General features: G+C 44.6%; 1 protein-coding gene across 2 annotated transcripts; it reads left to right on the plus strand.

Annotated features, from left to right (window-relative positions):
* Positions 1–2536: 2536 nt before the first annotated feature.
* Positions 2537–12225, plus strand: LOC125521202 (kinesin-like protein KIN-7D, chloroplastic). Of its 2 annotated transcripts, XM_048686260.1 has the most exons (23): positions 2537–2935; positions 3060–3157; positions 3511–3600; positions 3916–3968; positions 4274–4339; positions 4409–4462; positions 5314–5373; positions 5865–5943; positions 6531–6598; positions 6797–6859; positions 7032–7136; positions 7606–7710; positions 7792–7899; positions 7980–8126; positions 8265–8447; positions 8576–8731; positions 9231–9461; positions 9679–9825; positions 9901–10020; positions 10102–10152; positions 10725–10772; positions 10839–11042; positions 11487–12225. In XM_048686260.1, the coding sequence occupies exons 1-23, from the start codon at positions 2721–2723 to the stop codon at positions 12000–12002; spliced, it is 2967 nt and encodes a 988-aa protein (XP_048542217.1). In that variant the 5' UTR covers positions 2537–2720; the 3' UTR covers positions 12003–12225. The 2 variants fall into 2 exon arrangements, with proteins under 2 accessions (XP_048542217.1, XP_048542219.1); XM_048686262.1 differs by lacking the exon at positions 9231–9461.
* The last annotated feature ends 3944 nt before the right edge of the window (positions 12226–16169 follow it).

The raw sequence follows: 16169 nt of genomic DNA on the forward strand, positions 1-16169 counted from the left end.
TGGAGTGGGCTTCTTTTTCTTTGGGTCCCGTACAAAGTCATCACCTTCCACTTCATTGCTAGCAGAAGTCTCACCATCCTTGCCAACAGTATCACCTCCATTGGCTGTACTCGGTTCCCCATCTGTGAGCAACAAGGTTTTCACCACCGGTCTGTATACTTGGTTCGGAGCATCTTTCCTCTTTGGTGGAGGCCTGTGCTTAATCGGGGAAATAACCTCTTCCCTCGGCTCCTTATTGGTGCTTGAGTTTCTAGTCGTTGGCTTGTTGCTGGCACCCTTCTATGGATCCTTAGAAGAATTATCACTACTCGGTGACTTCCGGGACTCGTCAGGAGCTCGTAATTTTGGGCCGAACGGGAGCTCTCCCTTCTCGTCCCTAGAACCAGGAGTTGGGCAATACAAGTCTGAGTGCCCTAACCTACCACAGGAGAAACAGAAGTAAGGTATATTTTCATACTGGATATCGTACATATCTACCTTCTCCCTCCTGGCAGAGTCTATCAAGATCCAACGCCTGATCGGCTTTGCAACATCGATGGAAATTCTCGCTCGCAGAAACCCACCATTGTGGTCAAATTTAACTGAAAGAGCGTTCTTGTCTATCTGTTGAGCTATTGGTTTCCACCATGCCTCTTCACGCAAATTGTATGGCAGGTTAACAACCCTAGCCCATACTTGCAACTTATCAAACTTCACCTCATCCGGCCTCATGCAGTCATCAAATTCCGCTAGCACCACCACATTCTTATTGATATGCCATGGGGATCCCCCCCAAACACGATCCCTATCTCTCTGGTTCTCAAACTCTGCCACAAAGATGTTAATCCCGGCAGATCTGAACTGAAGACCTCGTGGATTTCCCCATGCCGGACGCAGGGCGTTGGTGATAGTCTGTATATGGAGTTGATTACGGTGTAGCACCTTACCAGCCAACAACCACTTCCCCGGTCCGTCCTCGATGCGATCATCAAGTATCAAAGGAGTAGCCTCTTTCTCGGAGATATCAAGTTTCCCTAAAGCTTCCTCCAGTTGTTTCCTGGCCGCGCGGCCCGCCAAAGGGTCGCTCTCCGGCGCCGCCCCCGCCGCAGAGGTGGATCCTGCCATGCGCAAGTACTCCCCTTCGACGGATTTCTCGCACCGGCGATAGATCACCGGACGAAGGCTGTTTCCACGTCCAAACCCTAATCGCCTCCAGCGCCGCCAGAGGTTTTAGGGTTAGGGGAAAAAACTTAGAGCGTAGGGCTCTCAGAAAACCGCCGTTTGACTAACCGTTTGCGAAAGCCATCGGTATTTGGTACTACGAACGTAATGTTTTTTTTTTGCCGATAGCACCAAACGCACGGTTGGGAGTCGTCTGGCGCGAAATGTGACAGGCGGGGCCCGCTGTCAGGGCCGACAGCGCCGACACGGCACCAAAACCCAGCGTCGTCAATGAAATGTCAAAGCACCACGCACGAACACGAGTGCCGTTCATCGATCGAGTCAATACAGAACGTTCGAGTGGCGCACGTACGGCCACTGCCAGTTTTGCGACCCGTTAGGTCGCGTCGCGTGCGTTGGCAGCAGACCGCGACCGGGCACGCTGGCTGCCCTGAGCCGGAAGCAACGGGGCACACGGCCGGCGGTGGATCGCTGGCCGGCCGCGCGAGACGCCAAGCCGCCGGTCCCCGCGGGCATGCATGCATATGCACGCACCGAGCCGACGTTTGTTGCCGTCCCGCGTCCACGAGATGTACAGCGCGCTCTAATCTGTCGGAACCTACCTGCTCTGCCAGGTCCGGACTTGCGTCGTCAACTGCCAAGACAAAATCACCAGTCAGTCTGGCGAGTTCGTTGTTGTACAGTATTTTGGAGGGGTCAACGAGTCGACAACGGCAACAGTCTCTCCGCATGAGCGCTGATTGTGAATGGGTTGGGCAGCTAGCTCGGGATGAAGTTTTGCCGTGTGTGTACATATGAGCATCTTCGAAAACTACGCCTCACAGACATCATGCAGTCCGATGAAAACGTCCGTCTCTCACTAAACGAATAAAGTCTAAAAGTCTGAAATAAATTCAGAAGCATACGCGTATCCATGCAAGTCTAGGACTTGAAACCAGCAGCTTTCATCGCGCGAAATTGTCTTACATACAATTTTTCTCATCCGATTCTGTACGACAAGAGAGAGGCTTGATTCAATCTGATGTGGCCCACAAGCACAGATTAGTCTTATCGTACACAACTTCGGATGAATTTTCATCGTACGTGTAGCAACACTCTTCATCACGGGGATCGTCGATCTAACCATCCTCAGTTCATGATCCCACATTAGCCGCGATTTTTAGCTTCCCTCAACAAAAGAAAAAAAACTGTGATTTTAGAAGAAAAGGCACACATTGCATCGAGTAACCAACGCGCAATTAAAATTTGCAAAAGTGGGTTGGAAATTCAACCAAAAGGTGGCCGTCTTTTTCACCTTTTCGCCCGTTTCCCTTCGAGAAATCAATCCTTTTTACCTGCTCCCCCGCATCGCTTCAAAGCCAAGCGAACCAAACCGTATCACGCCCCACGGCCACGCCACGGCCAAAAGGCCAAGCCAAACCGCGCGCGCGCGCGGCCTCGCCTCGCCTCCCCTCCCGCACGGCCGCATAGATCCAATGCCGGTTGCGCCAGCGCCAATGGCGACTCCCATTCGCACGCGCCGCTAGGCCCGAGCCCGCGCGTCTGCGGTGGTGGCGGCCATGGCGTCGCCGCGCCGGAATGCCTCCCGTGGGGCGGCGGCGGCGGCGGCGGGGCGGGATGGGGCTCAGTCGGACTCGCCGACGTACACCACCGCGACGCCCCGGTCGCGGTTCGCGGTGGAGTTCTCGCCCGAGGCGTTCGACGAGCCGGGGGCCGGGGAGGCGCCGTCGGCCAAGGAGAGCGTCACCGCCACCGTCCGCTTCCGGCCGCTCAGGTTTGCTTCGGCTGCACCACCGCGTACGTGGTTTGGCTGGGTTTTGGATTCGGGCAATGTGGAGTGACCCTGCTGGTGGTTTTGTTTGTGTGTGTGTGTGTGTGTGTGTGTGTGTGTGTGGAAGTTCGCGGGAGATTCGGCAGGGGGAGGAGATCGCGTGGTACGCGGACGGCGAGACCATCGTGCGGAGCGAGCACAATCCCAACATCGCCTATGCCTATGGTATGTAAACTGAGTGATTGATGACGAGACTCACTGAATTTGAAGTGTCGGAGAATCAGTGGAACGCTTGCGGACGGCAAGCAGTAACAGAACAATAATTGCTACCTTCTGAACAATGACACAATTCTGGTGCTCTGCATATATGCTAGACAGCTGGAGTAACAGCGTAACACAATAGATAAATTATACAGCAATGTTGATATATAACTGTGTAGGCAGAGTATTCAATGGAATCATCAAATGTTTCTTCTTGAAGTCAGTACCGAAGCCGTATTCATAAGTGACAACAACAAAGTTCTGTTGTCAATTTCAAATTTCTTTTCTAAGTGGCTAATGGGAGGTTTTACAACCAGATCGTGTGTTTGGACCAACTACGACAACACAACAGGTATATGATGTTGCGGCTCAACATGTTGTCAGTGGTGCCATGCAAGGAATAAATGGTACTGATCATGTATACTCTTGTTCCTCTGCTTTCTGTTTTGTAAAGGATTCTTGTTGGGCTACATATTGGTGTTCTCTTGGTAATTTGTTAAATGTTGCACTAGTTTATCTGAATGCAAAATTGCTTTGGGGTAATTTATGAGCATCACTGTAGTCTGTCAGGTTGAACTCAATAAATTACTGATTCATGTGAAAGTTCATTTATTCATATTAGTCTTCAGTGGTGAACTTAGGATGCCATTACACAATTACTGCTCTCAATTGCTGGGGAGGAATGATAAACTTCCCTTTTGTTTTCACTGTCACTCTGTCAGGTACAATATTTGCATATGGGGTTACAAGCAGTGGGAAGACACACACGATGCATGTACGTACATTTGTAGCAAGAAGCTTGTTTTAGATACCATCCTTCCTCAAAAATTCATGGAATCCCAGTCTTGTGCTTGGGCAATGCTATGCAGCCCGAATTGTTTGACATACACCTTTTGCTGAGATGTAGAGTTTGTTCTTCTAATCATCAGATGTGTAACATAGCATTTTGTTTTCAGTTTTCATTATAACTAGTGATGATAACCATGTATGCCCTTTTCTCTATACAAACATTAAACTATAATGTGTATATGCCAAACATTTTTGATTTCTTCACATACACTTGCGCTGCGCTACAAGCAGGGAGATCAAAGATCCCCAGGGATTATACCTTTGGCCGTGAAAGATGCGTTTGGCATAATACAAGAGGTACTACTCGAATCCATACCCTATGATGATTCGACCAAATCATTGTATTGATTTGGTTTTACTTTGTAGACCCTGAATCGGGAGTTTCTTCTTCGTGTATCATACCTGGAAATTTATAACGAGGTTGGTTGTTCCCAATTCTGCATTTCATTGTGCAGCCTTGATAAATTTAATTCTAGTCAGCACCTAGGTTGGTTTGTACTCCCTGATTGTTTTCATAACACCCGCAGCTAACCAGTGTTTCTATGTCACAGTAAGATGTAACAAACTTCAGTTTAGATAACCTTAAAGCGATGGGCATGAACGTCACACATGTAAATGCAGTTTTTTTCCTGGGTTCTTAACACAGTATTTATTTTGCTTCTTGCTTATAGCTTAGCCTGGAATAGAAACATGCTAATAGTACTAGGAAGCATGTGAAAGAGGTTTGTTAATGATATACACAAATCATAGTAGTCGAGCCGGTATTAGTGTAGTTATGCACTGATCAGTAATGCTAAGTCTCATTTAGGCCCAACGGTGGTCATTAAGCTAAGATGAGGATGAAGCTCAACTTTTAGTTTCCTATAGGCTATAATCTGGGCCCTTTTATTTATTATCAAGCCAACCGCTGAAGAGTAAATTACAAAAAGAGAAAACCAACATAACCATGTCGTCTGGATCCTGAGTGATACTATAATCCATTTTTGTAACAATAACTTTGGCAAGTTACCAATAAAGAGTAGTTCCTGAAAGACGGAAATTGGTTGATGCAAGTGTAAAACTTACCTTTTTATGCCTACCTGGTTTTCTTACTTTTTTGCACGTACCCTGGGGAGTTACACATTTATTATCTAGGAACATGGTTTTTCTGAAATAATTTCTCCATAATATTTATTTTGAACTGAGTGACTCATTCTGAACAGTCAACTAAATGTGCATTTTTCTATAATAATTTTCTATCTTGTATTAATTGGGAGCCTCAACCTTTATAGGTTGTGAACGATCTCCTAAATCCTGCAGGGAAGAATTTACGAATTAGGGAGGATCTTCAGGTTTGAAACATCTCTTTTTCAAGTAACAGGTGTCTCTATCACACAATCTGTGTACTTTTCTAGTTAACTAGTAAATTTTAAAAGTTACTGAGATAATTCTTCTGAAATATTTTTTTACTGCTTCTAAAAGTTAATTTAACTAACTGAACACTGAACTTTCTTGAGGACTATTACTGGTTGATTGTCTCCATATAGTGTTGTCCATGGTACACAAGAATGCAGGTTGCTAAGTATTGGTCTAAGTACAGGTCATCGTTTTCCTACTCAAACATTTAAGTTAATTTAGACCACAAATTCGTGTACTTCCTGGAGTGTTTTTTCCCAACATATGAAAACTGCTTGATGGATGATGCAGGAACATGATGACATTATTTTGAAATCTTATAACACGGGCAATCACACATAAAATGCCAATTGCTTACAGCATATGCAGCACGTGACTGTCTTGAACTATATTACCGTATTTTCTTGATTATAGTTCATTCTCACAGGGAACATTTGTTGAGGGCATAAAGGAAGAAGTAGTGTTATCTCCTACCCATGTTTTGTCCCTTATTGCAGCCGGAGAAGGTTCCTTTTATTTATTTTGTTGTTTCTTTGATGTACCTTTACCAGCAAGGTTGTATGAAGAATATCAGGATATCACTATGAGTCGACAGTAGTTATGAGGATAATTCTTATCTAATAGTCTTTCGTTAATATGCCTGGAACAAACTATCATGTAACGATGTTAAATTTTGTATAAAAGTAAATCTGATGATACTTCATAAGGGAACACAGCCATTTGGATATTTCTTTCTAGCTACTGTAGAATACCCGTGGATTGCTGATATAGCACATCTGCACATGTCTAGTTCGCCATATATCAACACATCGACAGAAGAATGAGTATATTTATATATACAGATTGCAAACATGTCACTTGTTCATTTTATATTTTGGATAAACAGTATATGTTGCCTTGACTTACTAGATGGTATCCCAAATAATTTACTGCAAACATATAATCCAGGTTAATTGAAAAATGCACTATGATAAACACACAAATTGCACTTGTTGGTATACGGCTCCTCGGACTTCGTTTACTGCTGTTCTTAGGGTGAAATGCACATGCGGAACAATGTACTTATGACTTTACTGTGTTCTATTTTTTTCAGAGCATAGGCATGTTGGATCCACTAACTTTAATCTTCTAAGTAGCAGAAGCCACACAATTTTCACACTGGTAATACAAGTGATTTCTTTATGTTCATAAACTAATGATTCTGCAGTAGGCACGTCAAAGAATGTGCGCTCCGTGCAAACCTTTTTCAATGTAATTTTGTGATATTTTTGTCATAATATGTGTAGTTACATGGAAGTCTTTAACATATTTCTTTCGGCATACATCTTCTATAACTTTTCAATTTATTGTTTCACACAGACAGTAGAGAGCAGCCCCTTCTGTGAGTCTAATGAAGGAGAAACGGTTACTTTTTCGCAGCTGGTGAGATCCCCCCCCCCTCCTGTTCACAATCACTCTCATTACTCTAATTAATTGTACATATCTATATGCACGCTCCATATGCACTTGTGTCCATTTATTGCAGCATCTGAACATTATGTGCATTCATGCACCCAAAACATAATCATTTCTTAGTTTTGTCACTCATTTGCAGAACCTCATCGATCTGGCAGGTTCAGAGAGTTCAAGGGCTGAAACAACAGGAGCACGCCGGAAGGAAGGGTCTTATATCAATAAAAGTCTGCTGACTCTTGGAACGGTGGGCCTCGGTCCTGTAATCACAATTTGATGACAAGAATCTTTCCTAATATAGAGCTATAAACATGTTATGCTCATGATACTAAAATTCTATAAACTTATATATGTTGTTGCCTGCGCATTGTGTGTGTAGACCGTGGCTTTGGGATTTTATAGCCTAAACCCTGTCTATGCTCCCAATGCCACAGCTCTACATCCCTGATGTCGGTTAGTTATTTCACTTTCTAGAGGCATTTGTAAGAAAATTAGAAAGGGTTCAATGTGCACAGTGTATTAGTAACAACATCACGGAAAAACAAGACAGTGTATTAAAAATTTAGCAGAACCACTATTATTCCATTCCATGTGTATTTATTTATTTATTGTTTATAATTTTTCCTAGTGATTTAGGGCAGAAGCTGGTCAAGTCATGAGGATTAGTTGTACTTTCTTAGTTTCTTATCTAACATAATTTTTTGTGGATATTCCAGGTGATATCAAAACTGACTGACGGAAAAGCTACTCATGTTCCATTCCGGAACTCAAAATTAACACGTTTGCTGCAGTCATCCTTGAGTGGCCAAGGACGTGTTTCTGTGAGTTCTTCAGGATACTGCTTAAAAGTTATATTCTTTCATTTTTGGTATCGCAATCATTTGTGTATTGATTTTGTGCAGCTGATTTGCACGGTTACTCCAGCATCGAGCAACTCTGAAGAAACTCATAACACGTTAAAATTTGCCCACCGATCAAAGCACATTGAGATCCAAGCATTACAAAACAAGGTGGACATGCTTGCTTAACAGATTCTCCGCCTTATGTGTTTATCTCTGACTTCTTTTGTAACTGTATTCATGGTTTTCAGATTATTGATGAGAAATCTCTAATAAAGAAGTACCAAAGTGAAATTCGTCAACTAAGGGAAGAGCTAGAACAACTGAAAAGAGGGATCTTTACTGCCACTCCTTTGAAAGATGTCACAGAAGATAATATCATTCTTTGGAAACAGAAGGTGATACTTTTTTTATTGTCTCATTTAGTGCTTTATGGATTTGTTGTCTTTCACTTTATTTATCATGTTTGAAGGAAATATTTCGGTGCATCACTGATGGATTCTAAGTTCGTAACTACTTATTCATCACATGAAAAGCTAGAAGATGGTAATGTCAAGCTTCAATCTAGACTGGAACAAGAAGAAGAAGCCAAAGCTGCTTTGCTTGGCAGGATACAGCGTCTAACAAAACTAATCCTGGTTTCCACCAGAGCAACCCAGACTACTAGATCATCTCAACATCCTGGCACAAGGCGCAGACATTCTTTTGGTGAAGGAGAGGTTTGAATATTCAGATAATGTTACAAAATAATATAATTCAATCAGCTTGCATTTATCTTTTACCATGATGTCTTTTTCATTAGTTGTAATGCCTTTATTTTTCTAAAGTTTGTCTGCTAAAATTGCAGCTGGCATATCTCCCGCATAGAAGGCGAGATATTGTCATGAATAACTATAGAAATGAGCTGGTTATGCCGATGGAAGGATTTGGTGAAGCACTTGAAATGTCTCCTAAGGAGGAGAAGCAAAGTCGTAAAGGACTCCTTAACTGGTTCAAACTTCGGGTACACAAATCAGATACTTTTTAATTAACTGTATTTAAACATTATACTCCCTCCGTTCCCAAATATTTGTCTTTCTAGACATTTCAAATGGATACAACATACGGATGTATGTAGACATATCTTAGAGTGCAGATTAACTCATTTTGCTTCGTATGTAGTCACTTGTTGAAATGTTTAGAAAGACAAATATTTGGGAACGGAGGGAGTATTTAGCATGGTGAACAGTTGTGTTTTCCTTCTGATATTACATGTCAGAACCCAGCTTATATCAAGCCATATGGCCTCATAAGAATGGTTAGTTTAGACAATGTGGTGTATAGATGTAGTGCATCACAACATGATGTGCGTGGCCGTATATGTGTCATCTCAGATTCCGTGAGAAACTTTTTAGTATGGATAAGGTTATAGTTCTTTTTCCGGAGCCAAGCCAGAACGAATGACCCATCTGCTTTGTCAGAGTTCTCCTTCACTCTGATCTTTATATTTTAACTGTATGCAGAAGCGTGATAGTGGTTCTGCTACCCTGGCATGTTCTGATGGTGGTAAATCTAGTTTGACCAAATCATTCACTGCTCCTCCAACACGTCTGGAGGATGGGATTAATTTTCTATCAGAACAGAGGACGTGGAATTCTATGCTTGATGAGAATGTACCAGCTGATTTTTTGAGCGTTGATCTTGGAATTCCTTCTGACAGCTCTCCTGTAGAAGAAATACTGTCCGTACAAAGTGTGAGCACATTTTCCCTTTGTTTGCATTCCATTTAGACAAACAAAATGGGTTGCATTTCTAAACACAAAACGAAAAAGTAGGAGAAATACAGAAGATGAACTTTAGCAGACTGGGAATCAAAGCAAGTAATTGATATAAGTAGTCTAGTGCAAGCGTGCGTAGATAGCCTAAAAGCATGTTATCGTTTCACATAATCTGCTCTATTGTATGGCTCAGGTCAGCAGAAAAAGTGAAATCTTAGATGATGTTGATCTACTGAGGGAGCAGTTAAAGATTTCGTCAGGGGAGGCTGTGCTCCACGCAAACGTTGTAAAGCACCTCACAGAGGAAGCTGGAATAAGCGGAATGAACAAACAGATTGAGGTAAACCTCTCCCTGGTACACTTTTCGCTATTTTATTAGCACACTTGTTCTTCAAAATTGTGCCTTTGTCTGAAGATGGAAAAGATGGCCAATGATGAGATTAAATGCAAGCGGCAGATAATATCTTTGGAAAATCAAAATGTTCATTCAGTGTTAGACAGTCAAGAAAAGCTTGACACTTCAAAACTTTCATCGGTAATGTTTATGTGCACTATATGCGGTTTTGATCTTGCTCTTTTGATATGCATACATAACAGACTATTTCATTGTCTTCAGTATTACACTAAGATACTTAAGCAACTCAATGAGAAGGCCTTTCAACTTGAGGTATGGAGGCGTTCTACTGAATCTTTCCTCTTTTATTCTCTTCTTAATACAAATGTGACCAGTTTTGCTGCATGTTATGAATACTGTTTGATGAAGCTCAACCCTCTCTCGAAAAGAGCTATTTCAGCTTTTTATCAGAAAAATGGAATGAGCACTAAAGTTAAGGTATTTGAAACTACAAATTGCAATTGTCAGGTACAAAATTGTCCACATTAGCATATACTCCAAAAGAGGGGACACATACATGAAAACCAAAGTATTCCGAATTTCTGTAGTAAAACCATACTGAATCCATTGCGTTTTGAATTGGTGTAGTATTGTTGGGAAGGAGCACTGAAACTAGAAATTTTGATGCAGCGATTCCAAATTTTCAGTTATGTACTGGTGTTCTCTCACCCAAAACTGTATTTCCTTCACAAGAGAGCACCCCTTTGTTTACCCAAGTTGGCCTGCTATATGCTCATCCTCTCTTATTGAACTGTATGGCTGGTAACAAAAAAAGTTTGTATGTTGAATGTGCTGCTATAAGTTTCTTTCAGTTATTGCAAGGTCATTTTCTGTATGTACTGCAGGTGAAAACAGCAGATAACAGGATACTGGAAGACCAGCTAGAGAAAAAGGTTATATTTGATTATATGTTTAGAAATAAGCGCAAAAGTTTGTAACTTACAAGTTTTCTTTATCAGGCAATCGAATGTGAAGAGTTGCGAGAAACGGTTGTTTACTTGAAAGAACAGATCGTCCAAGCTCTTCAAATTGACGAGTTTTTACCAGAAAGAATCAGATTGCAGCAGCAAACAGGCATCGGCCATGACGTTGGATCGCAAGTTCATAATGATAATCCATTATCCAGTGATGTGTCTGAAAAGCCACTGGAAAACACATCACAGGTTTGGCTTGTCTCTACACTCTGGTCCATCATCCTTCCGTTCAGATGCAAGTCCAGTTTTCCTATCCTCTGAACTGAAGCCTATATAGCCCGGTGCTTGGCACATGTATTCTGTTTGTCATGCATCTGATGATAAGATTGGCCTAGATGACATTATACCTTTTGCCCTTTGCTTGTCATGATACTGCACGTACACTTGTCATGTCCTTAGTTATTGCTAATTAGCAATACAGTTTTTAGTTTTCTTCAAATCCAATATAATCCTGCAAATTAGTGCTTCAAAACAGGGCATCACACAATTAGCCTGTCGCGGATGCTGCTCTTCCATTTATCTAATACGGCACATTACCTCTTTTTAGTTTATACGTTACTCATTTAGCTAGTTTATGTGATTGGGGACCAAAAGTATATATGGTGCTCTTATGTTACTTGTATTCCTCTTCAGTCAGAGATCGGCGAACTGAAGCAGAGATTGTGCGAACTGACTGAAGCCAAAGCTCAGCTAGAGGCCCGTAACCAGGAACTTCTGGAGGAAAGCACGTACGCCAAGGGCCTGGCCTCAGCCGCGGGTGTGGAACTGAGAGCACTTTCTGAAGAAGTCACCAAGCTCGTCAAGCAGAACGAGAAGCTCGCCGGCGAGTTGGAGTCGGCGAGAAACTCGACTCCACGAAGAGCAAGCCATAGCCCGAAGGCAGCTCGAAAGGGCGGCCACATCGAACGGCACGAACCGGGTGGTAAAAGGGACACGAACTCAAGCAGCCAGAGGGAGCAAGCTCTGGAGGCCATGCTCGCGGAGAAGGACCAGAGAGAAGCTGAACTTCAGAAGAAAATCGAGGAGTCGAAGCAGAAGGAGGCGTTCCTGGAGGGCGAGCTCGCAAATATATGGACCCTGGTGGCGAAACTGAGGAAGGCTGAGGGAAATTGCGAAGATGATTCAGATGCCATACACACGATTGTATAGTGGACCACAAGCCACGACCCTCGAGATTATCCAATTGATGATGGTAGCGATAGTCGTTTGTATATATATGATCACCCGATCTTCGGTACGTGTGTTGTGCTTGCAGGTTGTGGGGGTTTTGTGTGTAAGAGAACTGTACCTGTACCATGGTGTGAATGAGTTTGTATATTTGTGGAATACTCGTTTTTAGTGCAAATCAGTGGGTATCGTGATGCAGGTTTTATGCCTATGCTGTGATGATTGTATTGCACTTTAGCTACAATGTCAGTCAGCTGAATTTCAAATTCGAGTCAGTTGATTTTGAATGAAGGAGAAGGAAGGGCCTTGCCTGAGAGAAAGAAAAGGCTCGCCATCATCATCCCATTTTCTATCTTAGGGCTTAGGGTGGGGCTTTGCCGAAGGAAAAAAATGGACGTTGGCGGGGCTAGAGGGATGGCCGGGGGCGGCGGCAAGACCGGTGGTGGGGGTAGGTTGAGGGGAGGGCGCGACGGCGTGGCGGTGGCAGCATGAAAAATATGCGATCTGGAAAACGCATGGAGGAAGAAGGCATAATCTGGGCTGTTTGTTTTTCATCTAACACTTCAAACTGATCCAGGCCAAATTGACTGGCCCAAATCAAAATTTCAGTTCGATTCCCATTGCGGGTCTGATTGGTGACTGCAACTTTTGGTCATTGGCGACCGGCAATGTAGCGTAGTACGTGGAATGTGGTTATACGTTCAGTGTTGTGGCTTACAATCAACTTCAAACATACGAGTATGTATGGAGTATCTTGTTTCCTGTTCATCGCAAAGAAGCGTACGCGGCCCGTTTCCTTTGCCAAACACTTTTCTGGTTATCGTGTGGCCACGGGTGCGAGCTATCTCTCCTTGGTCGTCGGCCGAACCGGAGCCGCAGCTGGCCGTTGGTGGCCATCGTTATCGAACAGAGAAAGCAACGGCGACGGCTCCCATCGGTGAGGTCAGGTCAGATCACAGGGACCGCAGACTTCTTCATCCTGTGCAGTGCAAGGCAGGCAGGCAGGCACCGGCCAGGTCGTGGAAACGAGGCGCAGAGCAACTTTACAAGCGCATCTGGACAAGCCACCCTCGCCGGTCGCCGCGCCACGCCGAAAGTCCCGCTTTTGTGCACCGCGCTTACGTGCCGCCGCTGCGGTTCGTTGACGCCGCCGCCGCCATGCGTGCGTGCGTGGCGAAGCGACATTGCCCTGTAACATCGTCTACTGATCTACAGTACATACTGTGGCAGAAGTGGCAGCTTGCAAGTCAAGCCTGGTGCATGCAGTGGCTCCCTTCTTCTGTTTTTCAACGTCGATGGGGGTCATGGGGACGCAAACAGTGCGTGAAAGTGAAACATGCCGCAGGGCCGCGGTTTTCAAACTTAGCCTGCAGTGTCGTGGAGTGCAAGTTTGTAAGTTATTTGCTCTGGCTTTGGACTGGTCCGTTTCAGAGCAGCTGCAGCCTGCAGGTCAGACTTGGCGAAACCGAAACACGAAATCGCGTATACAAAACTACGGAGGCTCTGCTGATCTAGCCGTGTAACATGTTCCTTGTACTGTTTCTCGCGGGCTCGCATATACTACGTCCATGCACGGCATGCACCCCGAAAAGTTGGCGGGGTCGCCGCGCGCATGTGCGTGCGTCCGGCGACCCCCTCACCCACGATCAGGGCAGGCCGCCAAATGATTGCAGGAATAATAGTGGAGCAAGTATGCGTCTGTACACTACGCAACAGCAGCAATAATATACTCACTTTGAAGTACCAACGGAAATCGGATGATAACCGCCTTTTCCATGTACGATAATTGTAGGCGTGAGCGTAGTGAGTGCACGATCAACCGCCCAAAGGTATCATCAAAACTCAAAAGCCCCATCTGGTGACAAAGATCCCCGACTTTTGCCATCACCTAAAGTACTTGCGGCACCTATGAGGCTATGACACAGGCAAGGCACTACGGGCGACAGCGACGCCGAGGACACTTTCCAAGGACCCTCGTCGTCGTACTACCTAGCAGACGCCGTCGCCGCTCCATTGGCTCGCATAATCGTTGGGCAGCGGTAATTTACGCCGGCCCCTAGGGTCAACTACTTTGACGACCGGAACAGGCAAACAGAGACAGTGAAGGCTGGAGTGGTCGAGTGGGCGTAAAAAAACTGTTCATTTCCAACCGCCCATTTCCATTAACTTCTTAGCGGAAATATAAAATCCGTCTCTGTGTCATATTGCAATACATGCGACATGAAAAAGCAATGTAAACATCACGACGATCTCCATACGAGGCCTCCACAACCTCCATATTTGGAGGCTACGAGGTCATTTTATGATAGAGCTTCATATATTTTGGCGATCTTGATGCATATGACGGCTCTGCTAGAGTGTTCTTTGTGTGTTGATCATCATACTAGCGACTATTATGGCGATGATCAAACATATATGACACAGCTGCTATCTGTGGTGCTTAGGAGGAGGAGGTGTTGGGAAGGGAGATGTCGGCATGTCGCAGCAGATAAATGTGCTCGGAAGGAAGCAATGCAAGAGACAGAGGCACTCAGGGGAGGCATTATGCACGCATGGGCGAGCTATGAAGGGGAGGTGCCGTAGAGGAAGCGCTGCTTGCGGAGGAGCTCGGGAAGGAAGAAGGTGGCCAGGGTGGGCACAACTTGACAAGACCAAGGCATCGGCCGAGAGATACCAATTGCCCGGTTTTGGATCAGGGCCCTTGCAGAATGGCATCTAGGCAACGCCGATATGGCCGTCGCAAACGACAAGATGGCCTCTTCCCTTCCGATGATTTCTGCTCTTGACGGCTAGTTCTGTGTGAGTAGGTCAGTAGAGTGTTGGATGGCGATTATGCGGTGACATAGTGCACCGACGTCTAGGCGTCGTTGTGAAGGTGCTGGTTTAAAAACAAATTCCGACAAGAAGGCCTTACGGTTGGCTTTATTAACATCAAATAATGCTTACATCATCCGCAAGGTAACGAGAGACAAAACTAGGGGGTGAGTCCGACCACACAAATGGTGGATCAACACGTCCCTGTTGAGCTAAAGAATGAGCTACCATATCCGACTCTCTATTACAAAATTCAAAAAAGACATTCCGGAACTCATTACTTAACTATCGACATTCTTCCAGTACTGGGTCAGCAACCATAGAATAGCCTGTGTTGAGATTCATAGCATCCACAACAGCTTGATTATCCATTCGAACGACAACAGTGTGAAGACCAATCGAGAGAGCAAGCTTCAGTCCTACAACCAGAGCCGCCGCTTCTGCCGTTATCACGTCAGCAACATGTTCTAGTGCACCGGCGTCTAGGCGTCGTTGTGAACGTGATGGTTCAAAATTTTGCTCCGGGGATGATTTGTTTTCTTTACCAATGATATGGAATGAAAAAAAAAACTTTATCAAAAAACACTCTTATATTATGGGATAAGTGAAGTGCGTCATAGGTCCTCGAACTATTTCAGAGGTGTCACGTAGGTCGTCGAACTGTGAAAATCGTTATTCAGATCCTCAAAGTGCAATATGTGAGTTATCCTAGTCCTCAAACTATTTCAAAGGTGTCACGTAGGTTCTTGAACTATTTTAGAGGTGTCACATATACACACACGCTTATTACACTTTAAAGATTTTCGAGGACCTAGATGACATTTTTCATAGTTTGAGGACCTACATGACACCATCGAAATAGTTCGAGGACCTAGGATGCACTTCACTCTCAAGGAATGGAGGGAGTATTTTATTCCATCATGACATGTGGTCCTCGCAGAATTGTTTTCCAATGCGCTACGGATTTGCGGTTGCTGCGCTTTGGTAGGGATACCATCACTTGGAAGGAATCCTCTCATCCCAAGTAAAGCTACCTCTCGCGTCCCCATCATATCATATCGCCTTCAACTTCCATACCATCTCTTTTCCTGCCATATATATACACGAGCCCCTTCTCCACGACCACGACCATATTAGCAGCGCAAGCAAGAAAAAGAGGAGCCAGCAGATCAGATTCATCCAGAGATCCAGAGAAGAATCGGAACTCTTTTTCGCCAGGATTATTAGCTCTCGCAGACACGAACGATGGCGAGCGGCGGCTACGGCTACGGCGGCCCCTACTCCTCCTACCAGCCTGCGGCCGCGCCCTTCTACTACGCGCAGCGGCCGGCGAGG

This window comes from Triticum urartu, chromosome 7 (assembly GCF_003073215.2).
Source record: "Triticum urartu cultivar G1812 chromosome 7, Tu2.1, whole genome shotgun sequence".
Lineage (NCBI taxonomy): Eukaryota > Viridiplantae > Streptophyta > Magnoliopsida > Poales > Poaceae > Triticum > Triticum urartu.

Excerpts from the sequence above, each read along its gene's own strand:
- LOC125521202 (XM_048686260.1), top strand. The coding sequence starts at position 2,721 with ATGGCGTCGCCGCGCCGGAATGCCTCCCGTGGGGCGGCGGCGGCGGCG. Across the intron at positions 3,601-3,915 it reads TGCCATGCAAGGAATAAATG|GTACAATATTTGCATATGGG; the intron begins GTACTGATCATG and ends TCACTCTGTCAG. Across the intron at positions 11,043-11,486 it reads CACTGGAAAACACATCACAG|TCAGAGATCGGCGAACTGAA; the intron begins GTTTGGCTTGTC and ends ATTCCTCTTCAG.